The 27,249-nt window shown below is 44.6% G+C and overlaps 1 protein-coding gene and 1 non-coding gene across 4 annotated transcripts in view; both read left to right on the top strand.

Annotated features, from left to right (window-relative positions):
• The first annotated feature begins 2,222 nt into the window (after positions 1–2,222).
• TRNAQ-UUG (transfer RNA glutamine (anticodon UUG)) lies at positions 2,223–2,306 on the top strand. Its single transcript has one exon. It is a non-coding gene; the product is annotated as a tRNA-Gln (tRNA).
• Positions 2,307–7,715: 5,409 nt separating this feature from the next.
• The window catches only part of IL1R2 (interleukin 1 receptor type 2), a 34,396-nt gene continuing 14,862 nt past the window's right edge, over positions 7,716–27,249 (top strand). Inside the window, exons 1-4 of one of the 3 annotated variants that reach the window (XM_047851150.1) lie at positions 7,716–7,910; positions 23,442–23,546; positions 24,555–24,679; positions 25,497–25,761. In XM_047851150.1, the coding sequence (XP_047707106.1) occupies positions 23,518–23,546; positions 24,555–24,679; positions 25,497–25,761 (419 nt within the window). In that variant the 5' untranslated portion in view covers positions 7,716–7,910; positions 23,442–23,517. The remainder of the gene's footprint in view (positions 7,911–23,441; positions 23,547–24,554; positions 24,680–25,496; positions 25,762–27,249) is intronic. The other 2 variants (XM_047851151.1, XM_047851152.1) reach the window with 2 other exon arrangements.

Here is a 27,249-nt window from a genome sequence, read left to right as displayed (position 1 = left end):
TTCTGGTTTTTGTTTTTGTTTTGTTTTTTATTTAGCAACCTTTTTTTTTAATGTTTATTTATTTTTGAGAGAGACAGAGAGAGTACAAGCTGGGGAGGGCCAGAGAGAGAGAGGAACAGAGGATCCAATGTGGGCTCTGTGCTGACAGCAGAGAGCCCAATGCAGGGCTCCAACTCATGAACCATGAGATCATGACCTGAACTGAAGTCAGATGCTTAACTTACTGCGCCACCCAGGTGCCCGACTTAGCAACCCTTTTTATCCAGATGGAATCAGAGTAAATTTCACTCTAGACCTTTTTCCAAACTGTCAGCATTACTGACGCCCCTACTGTTACTGGATTAGTGTCATCAGATCAAGTCTTATAGATGTCCCAAAAGTAATGGGGGTGATGTACCGAACACTCGATGGGTGAGAACAGATGATGCCAGTTGCTGAGACCAAACCCAGTGAGAAATGACATTTGAATTACCTTAGTATTGGTTACTGGTTGACTAGCATCTTGCTTGATATAAATTGACATTCATTTGTTTATGTCTTTATTATTGTCATTTTCTCTACTAGAGTGTGAGTTTTCAGGTTCTAGAACAATGCTGGGCTTGGAGCAAGTGCTCAAAATCGTATTAGTGGAATGAATGAATGAATGAATGGGAATGCTGTCCCCATGCTTGGCCTGATTCCAGGGTAGAGCCTGGAAGTTCAGCTCTTGTGATCTAGCTCAGGTTCACCTTTGTCTTTCTTAATAACTGTCCTCAGTGGGAATTTCCCCCACTTATTTACCTTTTCTTCCTGCCAGAGGTAAAGACACAGCTCTGAAGATTGTGAGCAGTTCAATTCCTCAGGCAGTGGCTCTTAACTGTGGCAAGCAACGCATTAGAATAACTGCAGGAGCATAAAAAGTATTGACTGGCCCAGCCCCACCTCTTTCAAGATTAAATTGGTATGAAGGTGGGCCTGGGCACCAGTATTTGTTAAGAGCTTCTCATGTGCAGCCAGAATTGAGAACCACTGGAGTAGTGCTTCTCAAAATTTTGTCACTTCAAACATCCATGATGACCAACGGACACATGAAAAGATACTAACATAACTCATCATCAGGGCAATGCAAATCAAGACCAAATGACAATGGCTAGTATCAAAAAGACAGGAGGGGCGCCTGGGTAGCTCATTTGGTTAAGTGTCCAACTCTTGATTTTGGCTCAGGTCATGGTCTCATGGTTGGTGAGATGGAGCCCTGCAATGGGGGGCTGTCAGTGCAGAGCTTGCTTGAGATTCTCTCTCTCTGCCCCTCCTCCACTTTGCACTCTCTCTCTCTCTCAAAATAAATAAACGTTAAAAAACGAGACAAAAAATAAGTGTTGGTGAGGATGTGGAAAAAGGGGAACCCTCATGCACTGTTGGGAATGCAAACTGGTGCAGCCACTGTGGAAAACGGTATGGAGGTTCCTCAAAAAGTTAAAAATAAAACTACCATATGACCCAGTAATTCCACTGCTAAGTATTTACCCAAAGAAAACAAAAATGCTCATTTGAAAAGATATGTGTCCCCTGCCATGTTTACTGCAGCATTATTTACAATAGCAAAGGTATGGAAGCAAATCAAGTGTCCACTGGTAGATGAATGGATAAAGAAGATTTGGTATGTATGTATATATGTGTATATATACACATATATGTATACATATATACATATATGTGTGTGTGTGTGTGTGTGTACACACACACACACACACACACACACACACAATGGAATGTCAGTCAGCTATAAAAAAGAATGAGATCTTGCCATCTTCAACAACATGGATGGACCTAGCGAGTATAATGCTAAGTGAAATAAGTCAGACAGAGAAAGACAAATGCCATATGATTTCACTCATAAGTGAAATCTAAAATAAAAAAACAAAACAAAACAGAAACAGTCTCATAAATAACAGAGAACAAACTGATAGTTTGAAGGGTGGGGGAGGGGAGATGGGCAAAATAGGTGAAGGGGATTAAGAGGCACAAAGTTATAAAATAAATGAAGTCACAAAGTTGAAACGAACAGCATAGGAAATATAGTCAATAATATTGTAATAACTTTGTATGGTGACAGATGGTGACTCTATTTACCATGGTGAGCATTTCATAAGGTAAATATCAAATTGCTATGTCATACACCTGAAACTAATATAATATTGTATGTCAACTGTACCTCAATTAAAAATTGAAAAAAAGAGGGTGCCTGGGTGGCTCAGTTGGTTGAGCATCTGACTTTGACTCAGGTCATGATCTCATGTTCGTGGGTTTGAGCCCCATGTTAGGCTCTGTGCTGACAGCTCAGAGCCTGAAGCCTGCTTCAGATTCTGTGTACCCTCTCTCTCTGCCCCTTCCGCTTGTGCTTTTTCTCTCTCTCTCAAGAATAAACATTAAAAAATTAAAAAAAAAAAGAAAAATTGAAAAAAAGAGGAGAAATTGTCAGCATCAGAATCACGTGGGGATCATGTGGGTGGGGCACCAGTTGCCAGGTACCTCCCTATTTCTGATTTAATAGTCTGGCATGAGGGCTCAGAATGCCATTTCTACCGGGATCTCAGGACGTGCCACTGCTGTTGGTGTGGGCAATACTTTGAGAACTGCTGCCCTAGGGACCCAGGCATGGTTCTCGCTGGCACAGGGCTCTCTGCTCCCTGCCCCTGCTGTGCTGGCTCTTCCTTCCCCTGCTGGGGCACTTGCTTTGCCTCTACACTGTCCTGCCCTTTGCTGAGACCCGGGATACTGACAGGGTACAGAAAACTATTTTTATTAAAAAAATTTTTTTTAATGTTTATTTATTTTTGAGAGATTGAGAGTCAGAAAGAGAATGTGAGTCGGGGGAGTGGTATGCAGAGAGAGAGGGAGACACAGAATCTGAAGCAGGCTCCAGGCTCTGAGCTGTCAGCACCGAGGTAGATGCAGGGCTTGAACTCAGAGACCGGGAGATCATGACCTGAGCCAAAATCAAGAGTCGGATGCTTAACCAAGTGAGCCACCCAGGCACCCCAACGTTTTTTTGTTTTTTGTTTTTTTTTTAATCTACTCTTCTCAACCCAAAGGATTGGAATGCTTCAAAAGGTGTTTGATCTGAAGGGGAAATGGACCCCCCAAATGGGGACCAAGTCCATGGAGGTAGACACATTCGTAAGTGGTTGGGGCATGGGCACACATTGGTTGGGGCACGCCTGAGAGGTGTGCTTGTAGGGGGAGTCGTTTGCCACCTCTAGGAGTTGGCTAGCCCTTGAGGGCTCAGCAAGGCCCAGATGTCAGAGCCTCACAATACAGATGTTGTTAATAAAGGTCATGGTTAATGAAGGGGAATGGTTGGCCCTGACTTGGCAGACATAGGAATGGAGTTCCCTGTGGATTCATTTTAAAGTTGTTCTAAAAACACTGTCTCGTCCATAAAATACACATTGGCATGTAACTGCCCCATGCTTCTAAGCTCAACCTCTCCCAGACCAGGTGAGGGGGTGTGACCATCACCACCCTTTCCCTGTCCAGTGTATGCATTGTTGCACTGAGGCTAGCTGCAGTGGCATGAGGTCATGGGCCACCCACAGGCCCGAGGGGGCAGAGGCAATTGCTTCAGTAGCGCTGGATGAAGCACCATGTGTAACCACTGTGGATGTCACTTCCTGGGGAAGCTGGAGTGCCAGCCCATGACAGGCTGCTGAGAAGCGTGGATTCTCCTTTGTGATTAATTTCAGTTGAGGCCCTCCTTCCAGCTGCTGAAGGCTGCTGAGCCCAAGTGCTGAGCCTGCTTGTGACGACCTGCCCCAGGGGTGATGAGTGTGCTGGAGGGGTCGGGGCTCTGCATGAAGTGTGCGTGCCTGTCGCAGGCCAGGTGTGTCACCGCGCAGGTGGGGTCACTGAGGCCGTGCATTATATAACATGATACACAGATGAGAAGGCGATGGTACCCCTGGGGCCCTGCAGGATGACTCAGGCCCCGTCACCGCTTTTCAGAAGTGTGTCAGCCGAAAAAGCAAAATTTTCTATACGTTACTAAGAGATTATTAGAAGGCAGAGAAAGTTCTCATGACTCAAAAAAAGAGCTGTGTTGGGGCGCCTGGGTGGCGCAGTCGATTAAGCGTCCGACTTCAGCCAGGTCACGATCTCGCGGTCCGGGAGTTCGAGCCCCGCGTCGGGCTCTGGGCTGATGGCTCAGAGCCTGGAGCCTGTTTCCGATTCTGTGTCTCCCTCTCTCTCTGCCCCTCCCCCGTTCATGTTCTGTCTCTCTCTGTCCCAAAAATAAATAAACGTTGAAAAAAAAAAAAAAAAAGAAAAGAGCTGTGTGGGAACTAGAAGCCATTATGGAAACTGGGGCTATATTAGGGTGGGCCATGGTTGGGGTGTGAGTGACAGTGGCCAGGAAGGCCATTTGACCTGAGACTTACAGTCATAAAAGGCCGGGGATGGTGACTTGGAAGTTTTATCTCCAAATGAGTTTTATAGATTGCCTTTATTGTGGGTATTAAAAAAAACAAAACAGAACTGGGAGCAAACTGTGCTTGTACATGGCTGAACAATTGTCTCCTGAACATGCCCATGTCCGAATTCCTGAAACCTATGGTTATGTTGCCTTCTATGGCAAAAGGGATTTTGCAGATGAGATTAAGGTAATAATCTTCAGGTGGGGAGATTATCCTGGTGTATTTGAGTGGGTCCCAAATATAATCACCAGCGTAACTCACAAGAGGGAGCAAGGAACACATAGAAGAAGGTCATGTGATGATGGGACCCCGGGGGGAAGGTGAGGGTGCTGGAGACCTCAGTGAATCAATGAGGACAACCTCTAGAAGTGTATTTTCCCCAGGAGCCTTCAGAAGGAGCTTAGCCCTCCGAGACCCATGCCACGTGTCTGACCTCCAGAACTGTAAGAGAATTAAATTTTTTTTTCAACGTTTTTTATTTATTTTTGGGACAGAGAGAGACAGAGCATGAACGGGGGAGGGACAGAGAGAGAGGGAGACACAGAATCGGAAACAGGCTCCAGGCTCTGAGCCATCAGCCCAGAGCCTGACGCAGGGCTCGAACTCACGGACCGCGAGATCGTGACCTGGCTGAAGTCGGAGGCTAAACCGACTGCGCCACCCAGGAGCCCCATAACTGTAAGAGAATTAATTGGTGTTGTATGGAGCCACTGGTTGTGGTAATTTGTTACAGAAGCAACTGGAAACCCACACAGAATGCATTTACTTCTTTTCACAGATGAGTTAGAAGCCCATTTGCAGTCAATAGTTTAGTTTGTTAGTTTGTTAATTATGTATGGGGATGGGAAGACTTTTCTCTTGCCTCTGTGAATAAGGCACAAGAGTATTTTTCTGTTATTGGTCCACTGACCAGAGCAGGCCTTGGAATGTTCAATGACCCTAGGGGCTTGGTGACCATATTGTCTTGAATCCAAATCAAGGATAAGAATGAGTGAATTTATGAGGATAATTTGACAGAGGCCGTCCCATCAAACCAGGGACAAATAGTCTCTGCTATAATCCATGACACAGTGACCAACACAGATTCTTTGCTCCCTCAAACTCCCTCCTCACTTTTCTGTACCCTCTGGCCTCTACATCACAGGGCAGGTTGGAAGCTTGCCACAGAGGTTTTCAGAAGATTGCTCTCAATTTCTGACCCCAAACAGACTTTAGAAAGGGCTGGGTTCGAAAAATGAAGACTCATTGCTTCAATCCTTGCAATAAACATCCTGGGTGACTTTCACCTCAAACCTCAGAGGATTTCGAGATACTATAGAACATTCTGTGCCTTGTCCATTTCCCATCAGTTGGTGGAGAAATTGAACCAAACACTCTAGTGATAATGAGGAGGGGACAGTGTAGACCATGGATGGGAAATGGAGGGATATGGGAGGGTCGCCATTTTTCCATGAGTACTTTCAGTGACGGTTGGGTCTGAGGCATTAATTCCTCAAAGGGCTATTCAAGCAATTCTTGTGGCTCCATGATCACACTTTCCCATTGAAGAAGTGAGGTTATGTAAATTCCTCTTTATGGATCACAAGATCAGCAGTTATACTTGACCAAAAGCAGACTGCATGGTTTCACTTCTTCTCTTTGGCTATATTAAGCTGTGGGCTTCCCTGTGCTATTTACCAAGTAGGATCCCAGCCAAGGCAAGGTTAGCTGAGGCTGGTATGTTTGGTTGACCACAGAGAGAGTGAGGACAATACTCAATTATTTGCATACCCTTCATCCTGGGATGATGAGGTATTTGGGGAAATTTCCCTGCTAGGGTGAATTTACACCCTTGAAATTACTTGGCTTGACTCAAAATGTATAGCTCACACGTCAATCTAACCATGTCAAGATTACAGAACAAAACCAAACGCTCCCCCTTCAACTGGTCATTGGAGAAAGAATAAGCATGGATACAGTGTAACCTTTACTCTTTGCCCAAGAAACTCCATTTTGGGGGTATTACAGCTTCCATCATGAAATTACATAAATTAATACAGCTTCCTCACCTGTGGTCTCCTTAAGTGCCTGGACCTCAATTTGCAACCACCTCTAAGTTTCTATCTAGGTCCAACATTGCATTTTTCTCAGATTTTATTTACCCAATTTGAGCTGTGGTTCCCTGAAAGTTATCTTCCTTGTTAGCAAAAGGATAAAACAAGGGCCAATGGGACTTTTTAGCTTCGAGCCATTTGTTCTGGATATGAAATCCCTAAGACTTCTCTAAAAGCATTTCTCTATCTGCCTTTTCACCTGTAAGAACCTGAGTATCTGAGTAAGTTAGACAGAATGTGTCATTAAGGTTAATAATATGGATTTTTAAGGACATTTGGATAAATGTTCTTTTCCATCCACCAACAGGGGGATCCACATTACACCTCTGCCTACACTATGCAACTTGGCCCAACAGGAGGTCTTGGGGACCCAGAGGGTTCATGTTCTGGCCCCATGCCTTGGTCCCGGCCAGATTTTTACTCTTTCCCCTGTGGCTTCGTGTTCATATCAAGGAGGGCACTGGACCCTGGGGTATGTGGAGGGGGCAAGGGTGATGGGGTGGGTGTTTGTAAGCCCATCTGGGCCAACAGCAAGGCAGTGAAACCATCAGGGGCCCTGTGCATCTGAGGATTTGCAGCAGGTCCCAGTGAGTGGGCAAGCTCCTGTGGCAGCCACTGGTCTGGCTTACCGCCTCTCTTCCTCCACTCCCACCCCACATGACTCCCTCCTCTCTAACTCCTGGTGGCTGATGAAGGGGATAGAGAAGCCATCAACATAACCTTTGGGCCTGTTAGAGGGAGTTAGGAGACATTTGTTCTGTACAGACATGATTTAGGACCGAATTTCCATTTCCAGCAGACAAACTATTCGGTTTGACAAATTCCACAAATTGTAATAAAGATTTGGAAAGTCACCCCCTTCCTTCACTTAACAATTAGAAATCATATAAGACTGGGACACAGAGGACTCAAAGCTTAACTCTCCTTCTATCCCAGAAGGGTTCCATGCGGACAGACATCAACTCTCTCACCAGTTAAAGCCCAGAAGACCTCCTTTTCTCTTTGATGGAGCCATGGTCAGGCAGAATACACATCACTTTAAAACCACCTCTCAGCTGGAAGTACGTAAGTTTTAGCGAGTCACAAAAAAATAGGGAAACTTACACACAGTTTCCTTGGCCACTTCCCCAACTGAGTGATCATGCACCCAGCACCATAAGCCAGAGGGTGCTCCCCGGTAAGGAGGGAAAAGGTGTGTTCACAGCCACTCAGTCAGAGAGAGTGACACATGCCCTATTAGGAAATCCCTGGAGGACGAGGATATAAATCCCTGCCTGGACTGCTGAGTTTCCACTGAAGGTAAAAGTTGGGCCTGGCAGCCTTCCCCAGGCGAGAAGCAACAAAGTCAAAGAATGCAGGGCTGCAGGTAAGAGGATTTTGAGAGTGTGAGGGTATGAGAGAGAAGGAGAAACAGAGAGAGTGAGAGAATGAGAGAGAGAGGGAATGACAGAATGAGAGGGAGAGAGAGAGAGAGAGAGAGGGAAAGAGAGAGAGAGAGAGAGAGAGAGAGAGAAATCTGAGGCGTCAGGACCCTTGAGTTCCATTTCAGAATGGATCCTCAAGCAGATTTCCTGATGTCTCTGGGTGCCTTCCTGGGTGACATTCCTCATCTCTTTGATCTTCACTTGTGTGAAGGTGACCTTGACCTTCTTAGGCTTCAGTTTCTCTGTCAAAAAAGGGCTGGATCAGAGGGTCTCTGAGGATCTTCCATGTTTCCAAGCAACAGGTAAAATTGGTGCAGAATCCAATAAAAGGAAATTCATAGTTGTAGACAGGTCACCTCGGGGGAGGCTGTGCCTACAAGGCTTACACTGAATTCAGAGGCTTTCTTCTTTGGAAGGTTGGGGAACTTTCTAGTAGGGCATGTTTCCTTTTTAAAAGTGGGTGTCACTCTTCTAACACTGGGGCTTTCAGAGCCGGCTGAACACCAGGACTCTGGGTTGTCTTGGAGGAGTAGCAAGCAGATAGTGGTGGTAAAGTGTGAGCTGTGAGGCTAAAGGGTCTGTGTTCGAGTTCTGACTTTGCCTCTTACTAGTTGTATGATGTCACACCTGTGTCCATAACATGACTGTCTTTAAACCATTCTGTACTCTAGTGAATAAGGAGTACAATTTGGATAGAGATCATCTATCCAGTGGCCAGCAGCTGGCCAGTAATCAATAGCCAGGAAGCATTAAGCTTACCTTTATTCCTTGCTTCATTCTCGTGAAATAATAAAACTAGGTACGATTTTTAAAATAAAGTTAGTTTTTATCCCCAATTATAATGAAATACATTGCACAATTTACATTTAGCCTCTCAGTGCCTCAGTTTCCCCATATGTAAATAGTGACCTTGGTGAGGAGGATCCCAAGGTAGTGGGAAGAGTAAATGAGTCTGAATCATGGGAAGCGCTTGGAGCAGCCTGGCACACTGTGTGTGCTGCCGAGATGTTGGCTCTCACTCTTTGGCATTATCTCCCTTGAATCCCACACCTTTGGAGGCCTTGGCTCCTCATGGAACCCCAGTGTCCTCAGAAGCTCCCAGCTCTGCCATTAGTGTGGTGTGGTCCAGGTCAAGCCTCGTCTCTGTCTGGGTTTCCTCTTCTATAAACAGACAGTTGAGTGACCTGACTTGTCAAGCCCCTGCCCCCCCGCCCCCCAGCTGCTCAGGGCCTGCGATGGGATGCTGCTTCCTGCTCCTCAGCTCACCCCATCCCACCCAGTTCACCCTTGCCCTGGCCCATCTCTCTGAGCTCTGCCATCTCAAGGGGGGCAGTGGGTTCCATCCCACCGGTTCAGTGTGGTATTTCCACACACACAACTGACATCTCATTACAGTCACATCTCATTACAGTCTTGTCCATTTCCATTGCATTTTCCCACATTTTAGCCTCTTTGGTTACCCTAAGAGGCAAGCAGGAAACTTGGGTAGGGTCAGAGGAGCTGTGAGGATAGTCTCTGCTCCATTTATTCCCAGCTGCCAGGCAGCATCTCCCAAGTCCTGCCAGCAGGTGTCCTCAACCTCCTGGCTCCCACTGGACCTCACACCCCAGCTGTTGCACGACAAACTACTGTGTGATTAAGACCCTCAGGCCCTGTTCCTCCTCCTCTGCTAGCCACGGACAGGCTACCAGAGTCCGTGTCACATAAAAACACAACTGACAAATGGCAGTTGTATGGGTTTAGGTTGCCTTTTTATGTTATCATCAGCTGCTTTCCGTGTGGGGGTACATGGTCAAGACAGAGCCTTTGGCCAGTGCTTCTCAAACCTGAGGGTGTACCTGTACCCCTGGGGTTTAGTAAGCACAGACTGCTGGATCTACTCAGATTTCTGATTCAGTACTTGTGTGCAGAATGTCTGAGGACTTGCATCTCTGAGCAGTTCCCCGGTGATGCTGATGCTCCGGGTCTGGGGACCACACTTTGAGAACCACTTCTTTAGGCAACAACAAGAAGTTTTACACCCAGTGCAAACTGACCAGGGAGTTGTTTCAGGACAACAACATTTTGAGGCCATTTTCAAAACAGCTCTCAGAGACCCACTGGGTTTGACATGAGTACCAGAGGCCGGAGGTCTTAAATAGGAGAATTCTTTTAACGGATGGACACATAATCACAGCAGGAACAAGAGGTATCTTAGTGTCTGAATCTTGACCTCAGGCTCCTATCAATTTTGTTCTTCACTAATGAAGGAACATTGCTTAACATAGGAAGGGGGTGGCAAAGGGCAGCAAAAAGATGAAAGGAATATGGAAGCTTCTGTGGCCAGGTGATGGGCCAAACCCAGTGGGGTCACAAGGAAAATGATGATGGTGCTGTTAATACTCTAGCATCTCAGAGACCCTACTCCAGTGGTTCTCAGCCCTGGCCAAGTGTTAGAATCAGTTGGGGAGCTTTTAAAAATCTCTGTACCTGGGACCAATTACATCATTAATGTCGGGGGCTGGGACCCAGGCATTAGTAGCGTTTAAAGTTTTCTAGGGGTGTCTGATGGCTTAGTTGGTTAGGTATCTGACTTTGACTTAGGTCATGATCTTGTGGTCCGTGAATTCGAGCCCTGCTTTTGGCTCTGTGCTGATACTCAGAACCTGGAGCCTGCTTTGGATTCTGTGTCTCTCTCTTTCTTCACCTTCCTTGCTCACACACTCTCTCTCTCTCTCTCAAAAATAAATAAACATTAAAAGAAAAATTTAAAACTTTTCAGGAATTCCAATGTATAACCAAGGCTGAGAGCCACTGCCCTATTCTGTCCCTTATACTTCTTACTGTCCCACCTCTATTAATTATTCAGGGACTAGCTCAACTTCAAACTCTGTGTTCTGAACCTGTAATTTATCTGATGAATCTCAGATTAACGGGCATTTGACTCACCAGTGGTGTGAATAGGAGAGAAGTCTGAGAATCTGTATTAACCTCCATCCAAACGATTCTGAAACATACTTTGGTTAAGAACCTCTGTTTCATATTGAGCATAAATAGTTTCCTAAACATGAGGAGGCAGATGATTGTGATATTTGATTGCAGGGCCAAAAGAGCCCAATTTAGAACCTTGATATTATCTTGCTATGTGACTTAGACACATACCTTAGTTTCTGGACATTAGTTTCACTCATCAGATGACAGGGATGGGTTAGGGAGCAGAGGTTCTTTGCTGTTGTTAAGGATCTCTGGAAAGTATTCATACTACCCACATTTGTCATGAAATGTCAAGGGGAAATTCAAGAATACGTGGACTTAATTGGGGATTTCAGGCTTGAGTATATTCACAGTCCAGGCAGTAAATCAACTCTGTGAGTCTGTGAGTGATAGGGCTTGTGGCCAATTGGAATAAGGTTGTCCCTTGGGAAAGAAATTCAGTGAAAAGTAATACCAACATTCTGGCTGAATAATGCTTACTCACAAGCTGAATTGGCCCAGACCCTAGTTTGTGATTCACGGACTAGCTTTGACAACTTCTGACAATACGATCACATACACCCTGAGTTATGGCAAATCCTAGCCCCACCACTTTTATTTGTTTTTCCATAGAGGAGTAAGGAACTCTTCTTGTAAGCCTCCATGTCTTCATCTCTAAAACAAAAATAATAATATGTAGCTCATTACACGTTGGGGAAATTAAAAGAGCTTTGCCTACTGCTTGGCGTATATTGATGTTCAGTAAATGTTAGCTAGTATCACCATATTCTATATCATCATCAGATTATGTGATTCTGACAGCAAAATTTCAGAAACCGCTCTGAAAGCCTGGAGTGATCAGGGCATGGGAATTTAATATAAGCTGTGCTCTCACTCCATGTAGACCTCTGCCTACTTTATTTAAGGATAAACCAATCTAAAGATCAATGCTTCTCAATCACCTAGAAATCTCATTAATATGCCCATAATTCTGATGCCTGAGTCTGAGGTGGGGCCTGCGATTTCACCTCTCTTCACAAGTGATGCTGCTGGTCATGGATGACACTTTGAATAGCAAGGCTTCAAAACATTTGGGACAAGGTTTTCTTACTTGGGAGCAAGGAAGAAGTGAAAGCAAAGCTGTGGATAGTTCCTGAATTTTCTAGAGCTAATATTCATCAGAATGTTTTTTTAAATGTCTGTGGTAAGCAGAATCCTAAGACGACCCCCACTGATCCAGGTTCTTGTATATCCCCTCCCCTGAATGAGGAGGGAATATAAGAATGTAATGATTAGGTTTACATTGTACCACAAAGGTGAAAGAATTTTGCAGGTGTAATTTAAGACCCTGACTAGCTGACTTGAAGTTGATCAAAAGAAGTTTTCCTGGGTGTGCCTGATACAACCAGGTAGACTGTATAAAAAAAAAAAAAGTCTAGGGGTCAGAGTCAAGAGGTCAGACATACATGACGCAACATCCGATATTGTTCTATTGGCCTTGAGAAAACAAACTGTCATCTTGTGGAGGTGGCCATGAGGCCGGAAATGGTGGGTGGCCTCTAGCTGCTGAGAGTGGCCTTGGCTTACAACCAGTACGAAAGTGGGGACCCCAGTTGTACAATCAAAAGGAACTGACTCCTACCAAAAACCGCTTGGAACAGGACCCTGAGCTTTGATAGTCTGCTAGACCCTGAGCAGAGACTTTATCCAAGCTGAGACCAGACATCTGACCCACAGCAGTATGACTAATGAATGGGTGTTATTTTAAGTCACCAAGTTCATGGTATCTCTACACAACAATAGAAAACAATTACAATTGTTTTCTTTGGTTGCTGTGCATATCATTCCAAGTTAGAGATAAACCTAAAACATCTCAGTAGCTTAGTACAACACAAGTTTCTTTTGCTCATGCTATCTCATTGTCATTGGTCAGCTATGTGAGACTGTGGACAGCTCCCTGTAGCCACTTGAGGACATTTTCAAAAGAGAATTCATGAAGACCATCTGTTAGATTGTTTTGACATGAGTGCTGGGGTGGGAAATAGATGTTTCTCCTACTTAACAGAAGGAGAAAGACATGCAGAGACAACTGAGTGGATCCATGGATGGAAGTAGATAGACCTCAGCCTCCTATCAAGATAACCTGATCATCCTATGTGGCCGCCGTCAATAAACAAGGGCTCAGAGAAAGAGTGCTGGAGGGTAGGCACCAGAAATGAAATGCTTAGTGATCCATATCCTTCCTACTTACTTTACATGGCTATAACCAGTCATGTGACTATGCCTAACTTCAAGGGTACAGAGAAGTGAAATTCTGTGTGTATCCAAAGTAGAAAAGTTCCAGATATTGGTCAGCGTGAGTCTGTCTACCATAGCATGTTGCTCAGGTTGGGAGGAAGCAGGATTTCAGACCGTCCAGCTTCATAGATCTCTTCTTGACAAGGCGGCTGGGCATTGCAGGGCTGAAAACAGCCAGAGGGGTTAGTGTGTGAATGGAATGCTTGATCCCAGCCACAGAGGACAGCAAAGGACTCCCTGGTGAGACTTTTTGGGTCTGTGGAAAACCCAGTAAGTTTGGGCTTTAGTGGGCTTTCTCATGGCAACGGATTTCCCCAGACGGTATAGATAAAAATCACTTGAGTTTTTTTTTTTAAATGTTTTATTTATTTTTTTTTTTGAGACAGAGAGAGACAAAGCATGAGCAGGGGAGAGGCAGAGAGAGAGGGAGACACAGAATCCAAAGCAGGCTCCAGGTTCTGAGCTGTCAGCACAGAGCCCGACGCGGGGCTCGAACTCACAAACCGTGAGATCATGACCTGAGCCGAAGTCAGATACTTAGCCACCCAGGCACCCCAAAATCGTTTGAGTTTTTAATTGTTTGTTTTCGCTTGACTTTTCTCTGCTCTCATGGACATGCTGGACACAGGGCTAGGGAAAGCTGCCACCTTCTGTGACCCTCAGAGGACAAGCCATCCTGGCTGGGCACATTTTCCAGGGAGTGGAAGATGATCTTTCAATGCATAAAGAGAAAAACCCACCTTTTTTGACAACTTAATTTTGGAAGGAACTCTTTCTAAAATATATGTAGCATGGTGAAACTTTATACTCACTACAAATTGATGCCAAAAATTGTACCTTTAATCACTATTTTGATAAGAATCTCATTTGGTCTTGAGGCCCCTTTTCATTAGGAAAATGTCATCCCCATCTTGCTGGCTCACATTTGCCTCTCTTGGATTTATTCAGTCTCTTTTGGGTGGAGCTCAGGCTTTCAGAGTTTCTCACCTCCTAGCCAGGAAGGAGTCTGACAATAGGGAGGCCATGTCCTCAGGGCAGGATGGGAAGGGTGACAGTCCACACCTGATGGCCTGAAGACTTCACTGGTTTCCATAGAGATGTCTCTGGATGGGGTGGTCATGTAGTGTCCTGCTGAATCTACTGCTGAGTTCTGTGGCTGGGAAAACCCATGGTCTGATCTTGCAGCTGGGTCAGAGCCATGACAATGGCCAACCTGGGTCTACTGTGTGCCTCACTGGCTCCATAAGTTCTCTGTTTCTTGGCCACAGCCACGTTTCTCTCCTGGCTTAGACTGGCCACTTGTGCAGATTATACTCAGAATATTTAGCAACCAGCAGAGATGAACGAACATCAACCAACTGGAATGGATGCTGTAGTATTTGTTGCTGGACCAAGAGGATCTCAGGGGAGCCCCAGAAAAGCCATGGTAGTAGAGGGTGAAGAGCTCAGGGCTTAAGGATGTGGAATTTACCACCTGTTGGGGGTATGTTTCCACATTTGGCCACACTGCTCCTCATGGACTGAATATCTGGCAGTCTTGGCTTCAAGTCACCTCGTCTTTCATCATGTCAGCCCCATAGTAGCCCAGATCTCAGTTTACCTCCCATTCTCCACTGGAAGCACAGGGGAATATCTGGATCTCTTCTCCATCAGTGAAGAACTCAATCTAGCAGGGGACTAACCCTTGCATCCCTCTACCTGAACATGCCATGCCATTATTTCCCTTCTTCCTTAGCACCCCTACTTGGTCAGGATGCCTTGCTTTACCATGGTGGGGTTCCTCTGGAGACCCAATTTGAAAGCAGAACAAAAGTTTCTCTGCTCTCAGTTGCTCCCCCACCCCCATCCCTTCTACCGTGTGTCTCAGGAGCATGCCAATATGCCTACTTGCTCTTGTGGTTTTCCTCCTTTCACCCTGGAGCCCCCAAAGCCTTTTCTTCTACTTCCCCTTCCTACCAGGAAGGAATATGTCACATCCACTTCCTTCCCTCCTTTCTGGGGAGGGTTTTGCTCTTCCCTTTTCTTTGGGCTATGGTGGCAGAAGAATTGGAGATAGCAAGGAGAGAAATACAATGGAATGTGTCACCCTGACACTGTCAGTCAGGCATAGTGAGGTGGAGGGACCATTGATGTCTGCTTTTAAAGGTCTTTGATTGAAGTACTCTGGTTCTTGCAACTGTCTTCATATTTTTCTTTTCTTTTTTCCTGCATCTCTCTTAATGTTTTTCTGTCTCCTGTGTCATTGGGCCATCAGCTGTCACTCGCTTCTCTGTACATTTTCTTCTACCAGTACAGTCCCTCTTTCTAATTTGCCACCTCGAATCTGCTTTTGATGAAGTGTTCTGGTCACATATTGCTGCGTAACAAAGTGCCCCAGAATTTAGCAGCTTATAACAAACATTTTATTATAATTCACATATTCTGCAGGTCATGAATTTGAGAGGGACTCAGCTAATCAATTCTTCTACTCCATGTGATTTGATTGGGTTCAAACAGTGGTACTCAGCTAGTGAAAGGACTCTTCTGGAGAGTCTAAGAGGGCTTTACTCACATGGATGGTGTCTTTGAGGGGATTCTTATGAGGCCAGACATAGCTGGAACTGTCAACCATATTCCCTACATGTGGCCTCCTTTGCAAGGTGGTCTCAGAGTAGTTGGACAGTTTACATGGTGGCTGACTTTCCCCAGAGTAAGCATCCCAAGGAAACTAGGTGGAAGCATTCACCCAGCATTATTTTGTGGGTTAGACACAAGTCCCAGGCTGGCCCCATTCAATGGAGGGGAGTTGGACTCCAAGTTGTGATGGCAGAGTGCACAATCACATCACAGAAGACCACGTAAGATGGGAGATACTGTTGTGGCCATCTTTAGAAAATATAATTGCCACTCTGAAAAGTGATAATACTCTATACGCAACCAGAAAGAGGTTCTGTGAGAGAGGTGAAAAGCTCCTTTTGTGAGTAAAATATACATGCCTTTGTGCCAGGATCATATTGCTCTCTTTCAGCTGTTCAGATCATTTTGTCCTTGTTTCCTCTGCCCACCTTATTTCAGATGAATAAGTTCTCTGAATGACTGTGTGGTGTTTATTACGTACACTCAGATTACAAGAGGTTGAAAGCCACATTCGGCTTAAAGGGTTTGCTTCCTGTCCCATGCCAACACACAACAAACATTACCCAGTGAGTAGCCCAGTGGAGCTAGAACTCCCATCCTCAGGAGAACTCAGAGGTCTTGAATCCTGGCTCTGCTGTTTTCTGGCTTTGGGACTTCTGCAAGTGAATTGATGAGATTTGGTGGTTATCTGACTAAGGCCCCTTACTTCCTGCTTTAGAAACTGGAGCTGTGCCCACGGCTGGAGCCTAAGTGCAAATCCACACTGACTTTGAATCCTAGGGTTTTACAGCTGAAAGAGACCTGGGAGCTTTCAGCAGCTCAGTCCTTGTATTTATTTTAGAGATGAAGAAACTGTGACCCAGATTGGGTAAATCTCTTAGTGGCTTGCCTAAGATCACATAGCTAGTTAATGGTAGAGTGAATCCAGCTTCCAGAAATCCAGCTTCAATCTCCTTCTCTAATGTGCTTAAAGACTTTACTGCTAAGATGTCGGTCTGAATGAAAGCATCAGAATTCCATGGCAGGCTTTCAGTGTGTGTGTGTGCATGTATTTACAATTGTGTGTTTACATGTTAAACACACTTCTTTTTTTAAAGTTTATTTATTTAATTTTGAGTGAGGGAGAGAGGAAAAGAGAGAGCATGCATGCACGCACAAGCGCTGGAGGGGCAGAGAGAGAGAGAGAGAGAGAGAGAATCCCAGTCTTTGTGCTGTCAGCGCAGAGCCCAACTCAGGGCTCAATCACACAATTGGGAGATCACAACCGGAGCTGATATCAAGAGTCAGACACTTAACTGACTGAGACACCCAGGTGCCCCAAACATTTTTCTATAACATGGATTTAGGCATCAGGTTTATTGATTCCATTAGGTAAAGTTGAACACCATTCTAATGTAGCAACTGGTATTAGGTAAGTTATTGACTATGGTACCAGAAAGTTCTCAGGCTGTGAGAGGGACCCTTAGCAGGAGTTAGTAAGAATGCAGGTGGAGGAAACTCTGACTTCTAATTCAATTCTGCCAGTTGTGTGCTCTTGATAAAGTTACTCACCTCCTGAGTTTTTGGGTCTGCTTCTGTAAAGTGCTGATGACAGCCACCACATTTTAAGTGATTTGTCTTTGCCAGCTCTGTGTTGACCTCTTTACATATCACATGGAATCTGACCCTTCTGTGCCATATGCTAGGCTACAGCCATTTTACAGATTAGCAGACTGAGTCTCTCAGAGGCAGTATGATCCCCACGCCCTCCAGTCCCTGCCCCGCCACGGGCCCTAAACCATCCCGCTGGCACACAAGGAAGGCAGGACTCACATTTGCTTTGTCAGACTCTCAAGTCCATGTGCTTTCCACAGTTCTTTCCCATAGAGACTCCCTAACTCTCAGAACTACTGTGCAATGTTGATGGACTTCTTCTGATCTTCCTTCTAGGATGGACTCTGACCAATGAGTGGAGCTTAAAGGCAAATTTACATTTGAAATGACAGAGGTTTCTGTTTTTTTTTTTTTTTAATGTTTATTTACTTTGAGAGAGAGGGAGAGAGAAGTCCCAAGCAGACTCGGTGCCCTCAGTGTAGAGCCAGATGTGGGGTTCAATCCCATAAAGTGCTAGATCATGACCTGAACTGAAATCAACAGTCAGATGCTTAACCAACTGAGCCACCCATATGCCCCTAAATGACAGAAGTTTCTGATCATGTGTATATTCCAAGACTGGAAGTGTCCATCTAATGAGGGGTAAAGTTGGCAATCTATGGAGGATGCTGGGTTTGGAAAGACTGTTTGGATGGGCTGCTGAGCTTTATGACTTCTAGAGCCCCCTCTAGCTCCAGGTTCTGGTGCTTCTATAGAGCAGAGGATGAATACCAAGGCTAAGGATTGTGTTGACTCAGGATTACATTCCACTTTATCATTCCATTAGCTCTGTGGCCTTGGGTAAGTTACTTAATGTATCTGAGTCTATTTCCATTGCTTCATGTTTATAATGGGGATGATGCACTCTACCAGACTCACGAGTTTAGTTAGCCCTCTGGAATTGTTCAGAGCAGAAAATTCCTCTCACACAACTATCAGGTTGGGAGAATGTGAAGCCTGGTGGATTCATACTGTGGGTGCTGAGGGCCTCATGGGTGGAGCTTCCACCCCACATCAGTCTTATTCTAGGAGGATGGCAATTATTCTGAGCTAGAGGGGTGGGTCTTGTCAGGGGGTAGCCTGTAAGAGGGCCTGATGCAGGAAGAAGGTGAAGGAAGTGTCTTGGTTGATGGTCCAGCTTGCTGGGGGCTCTGAATGACTCAGACTTACTGGGAATGCAAAGTGTGAACAGAGGATTCAAATGAGTGGGGAGATGAGTTGGGTTGATTTGTTAAACCTCTTTGCCAATGGTTCCTGGTTGGGGCAGTTGACCAAGCTCAAAAGGTTTGATGAAAAAAGAGTGGTTTCAGAAAGTAAAACATAAAGAAGGCATGTAGCCCTTGATGGAGCCAAGTCTTAGCTTCTCTAAGTTTTCCCTTTGAGATTCAGCCCATCATGGCCCAAAGATGGGTCTTCCTGTGCTATGGCTTCCAGTAAGCATTTCCATCTCCCCAGACCCCACTGGAGTCAAGGACATTGAGGTGCTCTCATTCTGACATGGCCATGCAGACCAGAAATTGTCCCACCATGCTGCACTGAGTTCCCTGAATTCTGGGGTTGGGTGGGGGGAGTGTGGTGTGGTGGGGAAACTAGTTTCTCTCCTTTCTGTAGACAACCCATCAAGGGTTCTGCTTTAAGCCAGTATACTAAAAAAAAAAAAAAAAAAAAAAAGGCTGCCTCAAAATTGATCATGTATTTCTCTGCATCTGAAACTAAAGAATCTTATTCCCTAAGCTTATTCCCTAAAGAATCTTATTCCCTAAGCTTATTCCCTAAAGAAGCTTATTCCCTAAGCTCTTAACATCCTGTGCTTTCCAGAGACTTAGTTCAAAATACTTCTTATTTTTCTTCGGCTTTAAATTTTAAAAATTTCCAAGCTTAACATTGATGCAAATATTTATTTTCCTTTGGGTGTCAAAAGGTTTCATACCACATGCCTGCAACAACATGTGTCAGTTTTTAGGAATTTACTTTAAACTGGAGGTGGCTAAATAGTATGAGTAGGGCCTGATAACTCTTTGACTTCATTAATATTCAAGATCTGTCATCTTTGTTTTGCTTTTTTGGGTGACTGTACTGCCTGACTCAGAGATGGGCAGCTGTCTAAAATCTTTCCGGAACAAGGTGAAGATAGAAATAAAGTTTAATCTTTTCAGTGAATTAAGAGCTATATTAAAATATACTAGAGGGTAACATGTTTAATCCTTTTAAATGCCTGAAGATTGATCTCTGGAGCTGTCATTTATTTGCTTATTTGTTCTCAATCTGCTAAAACATGTGTTCCTATATGCATTCTAAAGTATTTAGGGGTGAAGTTTGAGATGTCTGTAATTTTCCAGTGTTCAGGGGAACAATATGTATATGTGTATGTGTATATATATGTGTAAGTATATGTATATGTATGTGTGCATGCATGTTTATACACATATGTGTATATATGTATACATATGTGTATACACGTGTATATATGTACACATGTATGTATATATGTGTGTATATTATATGTGTATATGTGTGTGTGCATATGTGTGTATATGTATATATGTGTATATATGTATATATGTGTGTATGTATATATGTGTGTGTATGTATATATGTATATATATGTGTATGTATATACATGCTTATATATGTATATATACACACATATATGTGTGTGTATATATAGGGAAGGAGACAGAGAGAATGAGAATAAAGCAAAATGTTAATAATTGGTGAGTCTCGTGAAATACATACTGGTGTTATGCCATCCTCACTTTTTTAGTCTGTTGGGATTTTCAAAATTAAATTAAAAGGTGAAGCAAACAGCTACATACTCTTAGGCTATGTGTACCATCTATGAGCAGGAGGCTGACACCAGGGATCAAAGGCGGTAAGCGGGGTGCTAGGCTCAGTGCGGGGCCACCAGCTCTTTCCACCGTACTGTGTTCTTTCTCCTTCCTTGAACTCTCCACAAATTGTTGGTCATTTTCTTATTCCTGGCCCTGCTTTCCATCTTATTCTTCGGTTTTCATACACTGGGTGTAGTGAAACATAGTTGTGTGGAAAAAAAATTGTCATTCAAATTCTTGGAATCAGTTGCCTTTAAAATTTCTTTCTTCCAGTAAGAAGGTCAACTCGGATTCAAGAAATGTCAAATTGTCTGTAATTTAAAGACACGTTGAAAGAAAGTAGGGCAGGAGAGGAATGTTTTGCTGCACACCTCTGCAGAACAAATTCTTTTTCCTTTAGGCCTGCCAAAGAATTACTATTTCCCACGCTAGGGCAATTTTGGTTCCAGCCTTTTCCTGAGGTTTTGATTATTAAAAATGATCACTACTGCATGTTTGTGGTTTAGTTGTCTGAAGCCACTTCCTGAAGAGGTCACAGTAAAGCAGTTGTTTTTTGCCAAAGTCTTCAGAGGGAAACCAAGGCAATTAATTCCTTTGGCTGAGGGGGCCCTGGAAGGGGGGTGGGTGGGTGAGAGGGGATGGGGAGTACAACATTTTAGGGTTTCATGCCACTGGAACAGGGTCCTTGTTGAAATGTCTCTACTTCTCATCCTGACCAGACCTGCGATTTTGAGAAGAAGGTTAATGTCCAAATCGCTTTCAACATGTGAAAAAGAAAGTGAAAGGACTAGATTTCCCTAAGACCCTTCCAGCTCTGTAGCTCTGTGAAGCGTCAGCTGATAACTCCCCCTGGATGGACACAATCTGACTCTTTGGTGTCAAAGTAATTTTAAACGTGGTTACAAACCACATAACTCAAGGCTAAGCCTGCACCTGTGTCCTGGGAGGTGCTCTCATCCAAAGGGAGGCTGCTCAGCTCCTCCTGCCTTTGAGTTGAATTACTTCTATTTTTTTTAAGTTTATTTATTTATTTTGAGAGGGTGCGTGAATGCACAAATGGGGAAGAGGCAGAGAGAGGGAGAAAGAGAATCCCAAGCAGGCTCCATGCTCAGAATGGAGCCCGCTATGGGGCTCGATCTCACAAACTGTGAGATTGTGACCTGAGCTAAAATCAAAAGCTGGATACTTAACCCACTGAGCCCCAGGAACCCCATAAAATAAGTTTTTTCTTTTAAGTAAATTCTACACCTAGCGTGGGGCTTGAACTCATAACTCTAAGAGCAAGAGTTTTTGCTTTACTGACTGAGCCAGCGAGGAAGCTGAGTCAAAGTGACTTCTTAAAGAGTCAGTCAGCAGAAACTGTTTGAAACAGTTGAGTATCAGAAAGAGGACCAGTGAGAACACAACACCTGACCTGTCAGGGCTCCTTCCCCCCGTGTTCTTTTTATAAAGTTTGAAAAGTTTGCATATTGAGATTCAGTTTGCCTATGTATGGCAGGAAGCCCAAACATATTAAAAAAAAAAAAGGTAGTCTAGGGTGGGAGCCCCATGAAACCACTGAAGGACTCATGTTCCTGTCTTATCCCAGCACTGTCTGCAAGTGGTCTGCACCTTGTGACCCAATATGGTGGCTGTAATCCACCCACCATATCCATACTGAACTAGCAGGAAGGAAGACCAGTGGAGACTTTTAAGTCTTTTGAGGAGGCTTTTAAGTCGACTTCCCAGGAGGAGCATACATTTCCACCTACATTCATTGACCCAAATTCTGTCACTAGGCCACTCCTAATTGCAAGGGAGGATGGGAAATATAGCCTTTGTGTGGGATAGCAATGTGTCACACTAAGAGTCAGGGGTTCTATAATTGGCAAAGCAGGGAGGACAGATCTTAGAGGAGGAAACTAGCAGCATCTGTCATAAATACTATATTTTTGAAGAGTAAGTGCTTTGGAATCAGTAGTCTTGGGTTTAAACTTCAATTCCTGCTTACTAGTTGTGAGATATTGGTCAAGCTATATAACCTCCTTAATCTCTTGTATTATATGGTCTGTCAAATTGGCATCATGAGATTCACATCATGGGGGTAAAATGGCAAAACTTATTTTCTCAGTGTTTAGCTCAGTAGCTCACTATTATATCAGTCCCCGTGTCACCATCTTTGACTTCATCCACTTACTTGGATATGTGATATTGGTTATACATGTGTATTTGACTCCATCTTTTTTCAAAGCCTCTCTAGAGAACCAGTGAATCTGGCTGGGACCAGTACAGTTGGGGATGCAAGAAGCTAATGTGTGTGCAAAGAGGGCAAAGCAACTTGGTCAATGTTGTTGTGACTCTTATGCTAATCAAGTTGCCTGGTTAACCTGAGGCTGGGGTTAGTGGTTAAAGTCACGGGAAATATTTGTGTTTCAGAAACAGGTGAAGGATAGGACCACGCAGAAGCAGGAAGAGCTTAGGGGAAACAGCCCTAGGGTAGACACACAGCTAAGGGGAAGATCTCAGGTCATTTCACTGCCCATTCCAGTTCCTCATCACTCAAGGGGGCGTTCAGACTGCAACTCTGAACCCGTGCCTTCGGATGAGGGAGGGTTCATGCAAGTGTACTTCCTCAGTTTACCAATCCTGCCCTGGCCACTTAAGGTCCATCTGGGTTTACTGTGAGACATTCAGAATGGTATCTGTTCCAGGGACAGGGAACAAGTTAAACTTTAAGGAAATGGGGAAGGGGGGGTGATAGGGAATTTTTTTTTTTTTTTTTTTCCTGGATTCACTCATCACTCCCAATTTCCTGCTAGGCTTTTGAGCACAAATAATCTCCGGTACTCTCTGGGACTGGGTATTTTATAGGCCTTGAGGGCTGTGAATTAGACCATGCCTCGGTTCTCAAGACTGTCCCTACCCAGGGGAGCCAACAAGACACGGTTGTGGCAGACGTCATCATTGCTCCCAGGTATTTCCATTTCCAGTGTAACTTGAGGCTCCTCCCACTAGAGGTGGAAGTAATCTCCCCGCCCCAGTGATGGCAGATTTGGCCACATGACTTGCTTTGGCCAATGGAATGTGGGCAGACCAGCAGTAAGCTAGTTCTGAGCAAGGCTTTGAGTGCTCTTGCCACATTGCGTCCTTTTTTTGCCATCACAGAAGATCATCTCCCAGGAGGTTGTAGGTCCAAGGAAGATGAGAGACACATGGAGAAGACTTAAATCCCACCCGAAGCATGGAGTCAAGCCTAACAGCCCGATCTAGGTCAGCCAACCCCTATCTGATTCACGGAATGTGAGATAGAATTGCTTTACACCATTGGCGTGATCGCCATGGCGCTTGTTTTATGCATTTCAGTCTTGAGGTGGATTGTTAGTAGTATGGTTGTGGCAATGGTTGGCTAATACAACAGACCATTACGCTACGGTGTGAAAGGGACTGCAGGGAAATATGGAGACATCTGGTGCTCCAGTCTTGGGGAAGTATGTGGGGAGGAGTACTTTATGAACTTGTGTAAGCTATTCACTATTTGTAACTTATTTTGCTTTTCCTCCTGGGATGCTCTAGACCAGAGAGTTAGCGGTACATAGCATCCATCAGGTACGTCAGAATTGTATGTAAAATAAGAGCTAATCCATAGAGACAGAAGGAAGAGTTCTCCAACAAGTAAAATATAAAGACCTTTTGGCTTCTAGTGATTAAGCCACTCATTCATTCAACAAGTAGAATTTAAGGATATAGTTGTAAATAGGATCTTTGAGTAGATGAGCTTGCATTCTATAGGGAGGGAACGTGGTTGATGATGAATGCCACAGACAGCAATAGAGCAGGAAAGGAAAATGTGGGGCAGTCACAGAAGGGTGGTGCAGCTTTACACGGGAAGGTCAGGGAAGACCTCACTAAAATGATTTTGAGTAAAGACCTGAAGGTTGGAGAGAGCCTAGGCAGTGGCCACAACCAAGGAAAGAGCATCTCGGTTTGCAGCAGGGAGCACTAAGGCACACTTCAGGAGAGAGAAACACTTAAGATATGGAACACCTCTTCCAAGGCACCTTGTTAGTGCTCTGGGAAGTTGATGTTAGGTATGCTCAGTGAATATAGCTGTTGAGGAGAAAATCCAAAACTTTTGTGTTTTCTTGGTTATAAAGTCTGGGCAAAAAGATTTCCATCTTCAGGTGAAGCTTCCAGATCCTCCTGCTGGGACCATCGTCAAGGTGTTCTCTCTCTGGGTGTGTGTGTGGCTCCTGGTGACCCCTCTGTCTCCTCCTACAGATTAGGGGGTGCTGAACCTGAGATCACCTCCTGTGTCCTTCAGAAGTTGCTGGAAACAATGTTCGTCTTGTACGTGTTGATAATCGGCGTTTATTCCTTCACCGTTCAGCCTGAGGAACACACAGGTGAGAAATGAATTTTTCAGCTGGAAAGGGCTTGCCTGAAGCTTCTCTGGGGGAAAGCAGTTGTTTATCTAGTGAAGTCTATTGTTTTCAAAAGGCAAGTTGTGACAGATGCTTCCTCCTGCCCATCTCCTCTGTTGCACTGTGCTTGCTCTGGGCATAGGTCATTCCTGCCAAAGAGCGAGCCAAGAAGGTGGTGTATTTGCCCTCAGGAAAAGGTGCCTTTGGATTTTAACCACATGTCCTGTCACAACTAAGCTCTTTTTGTATCTGAACTCAGCCAAAATCCACTTTTATTTTTTAATTTTATTTATTTTTAATTTTTTAATGTTTATTTATTTTTGAGAGACAGAGAGAGACAGAGCATCAGCAGGGAAGGGGCAGAGAGAGACACACACACAGAATCTGAAGCAGGCTCCAGGCTCTGAGCTGTCAGCACAGAGCCCGACACGGGGCTCAAACCCACAAACTGTGAGATCATGACCTGAGCCAAAGTTCGATGCTTAACCAACTGAGCCACCCAGGCTCCCCCCAAATCTACTTTGAATCATAAGGAGTCAACAAGTGAAAAATATGGCCCAACTTTTTAATCATTTTTTCATCTCCATGTGAACCAGATTGAATTTTCCCCACAAAATGTAAATTGGAATTGACAGTAACCCAAAAGTTGTTTTTGGGAATTTTGAAGTCATTATAACAGGAGGGTTTAATGGGGCCTCCGGGGTGCAGGCCACTTGTTAGGGGCACGCAGCTTCTTCAGAGCTGCCCATCCAAGGAGGTTTTGGATCCGAAGCCTGACTATGATCTCTCTGTCCTTCAGTGGCTGCAGGAAACTGCCAGTTTCTTGGCAAGCATTTCAAAACTGACTTCAAAGTGGAAGGGGAGCCTGTGGTCCTGAAGTGCCCCCAGGTGCAGTATTGGTTGTGGGAGTCTGTCAGCCCCCACGTCAACGTGACATGGCATAAAAATGATTCTGCTAGAACAATTCCAGGGGAAGAAGAGACACGAATGTGGGTCCAGGATGGTGCTCTCTGGATCTTGCCAGCCTTGCAAGAGGACTCTGGCACCTACCTCTGCACTGTCAGGTGAGGCCCCCCAGGACTAGGGTACGGAGTGGAGCTCCTTCCAGAATGGACTTTTGCATGGTTCTTCAGTGTTGACCTGGATTTCAAAATGAGAATCTACCTTTTGTCCTCTTCACTGTTCCTTAAATACCTCTACCCGAGAGCTTTCCCCAGATACCCTCATGGCTCTTTCTCTCCATTTAAGTCTTTGCTCAAATGTCACCTCTTTAGAGACAGCTCCCCCACCCACTTTACCTAAAACAACATTCCTGACACTCTGTCTTTTTACCCTGCTGGTAGTTTTCCTACCTGACACACGTGTGTTCACATATTTAATGTTTGCCTACCCTGTAAGAATGTAAACCCCAGGAGGACTGGGACTTGGGCCGTTTTGTTCATGCCTGCATCCGCATGGACAAAAGAAATTGATATAGAAACTGGATGGGACTGTAGGAATGCATTAATCCAATTGCTTATTGTATGTGTGAGGGGACCAAGCTCACTTATGAAGTGCTCCTAGGTGGTGGGTGTGGAGCTGAAACTGGAACCCAAATCTCCTGATGTGGGGTCTACCCCCCTCCCTCTTTGTCCCGTTGCTTTTTTTTAAAGTTGTGGTAACATATGCATAGCATAAAAGTTATCCTCTTATCCCTTTTTGAGGGTACACTTCCGTGCGTTAAGCACATTCACATTGTTATGCGACCATCAGCATCCTTCATCTCCAGAATTCTTCATCGTCCTACACTGAAACTCTGAGCCCATTAAACACGAATTCCTCATTCTTCCCTCCAGCTCCTGGCAACCCCCATCTTACTTTTTGTCTCTATGAGTTTGATTGCTCTAAATACCTCATATGAGTGGAGTCCTACATTGTTTGTCCTTTTGTGACTGGCTTATCTCACTCAGCACAGTGTCTTCAAGGTTCATCCATACTGCAGTGTGTATTAGAATTTCATTCCTTTTCAACATTATTCAATGGAATAATATTCCATTGCATAAATATACCATATTTAGGTAATTATGGTGCTTCTGCCTTTAGGCTGTTGTGAGTGATGCTGGTCTGAACATAGGTGTACAAAGATCTGTTGGAGTGGGGTGTCTGGGTGGCTCAGTCGGTTAAGCATCCGACTTCGGCTCAGGTCATGATCTCATAGTCTTCGAGCCCCATGTCGGGCTCTGTGCTGACAGCTCAGAGCCTGGAGCCTGCTTTGGATTTTGTGTCTCCCTTTCTCTCTGCCCCTCCCCTGCTCATGCTCTCTCTGTCTCAAAAAAAAAAAAAAAAAATCTGTTGGAGGTCCTTGCTTTGAATTCTTTTGGGTATATACCCAGGAGAGAATTGGTGGATCATATGGTAATTCTATGTTTAATAATTTTTTGAGAAACCATCACATTGTTTGCCACAGTGCCTCCTCCATTTTACATTCCCACCAGCAATGTACACGGCTTCCAGTTTCTCCTCATCTTCACTAGCACTTATTATTTTCTGGGGTTTGTTTGTTTGTTTGTTTG

The sequence above is a fragment of the Prionailurus viverrinus genome, chromosome A3, assembly GCF_022837055.1.
Source record: "Prionailurus viverrinus isolate Anna chromosome A3, UM_Priviv_1.0, whole genome shotgun sequence".
In the NCBI taxonomy this organism is placed as follows: Eukaryota; Metazoa; Chordata; class Mammalia; order Carnivora; family Felidae; genus Prionailurus; species Prionailurus viverrinus.
The sequence above is the reverse complement of the archived record's forward strand: the minus strand, read 5'-3'. Positions and strand labels throughout refer to the sequence as shown.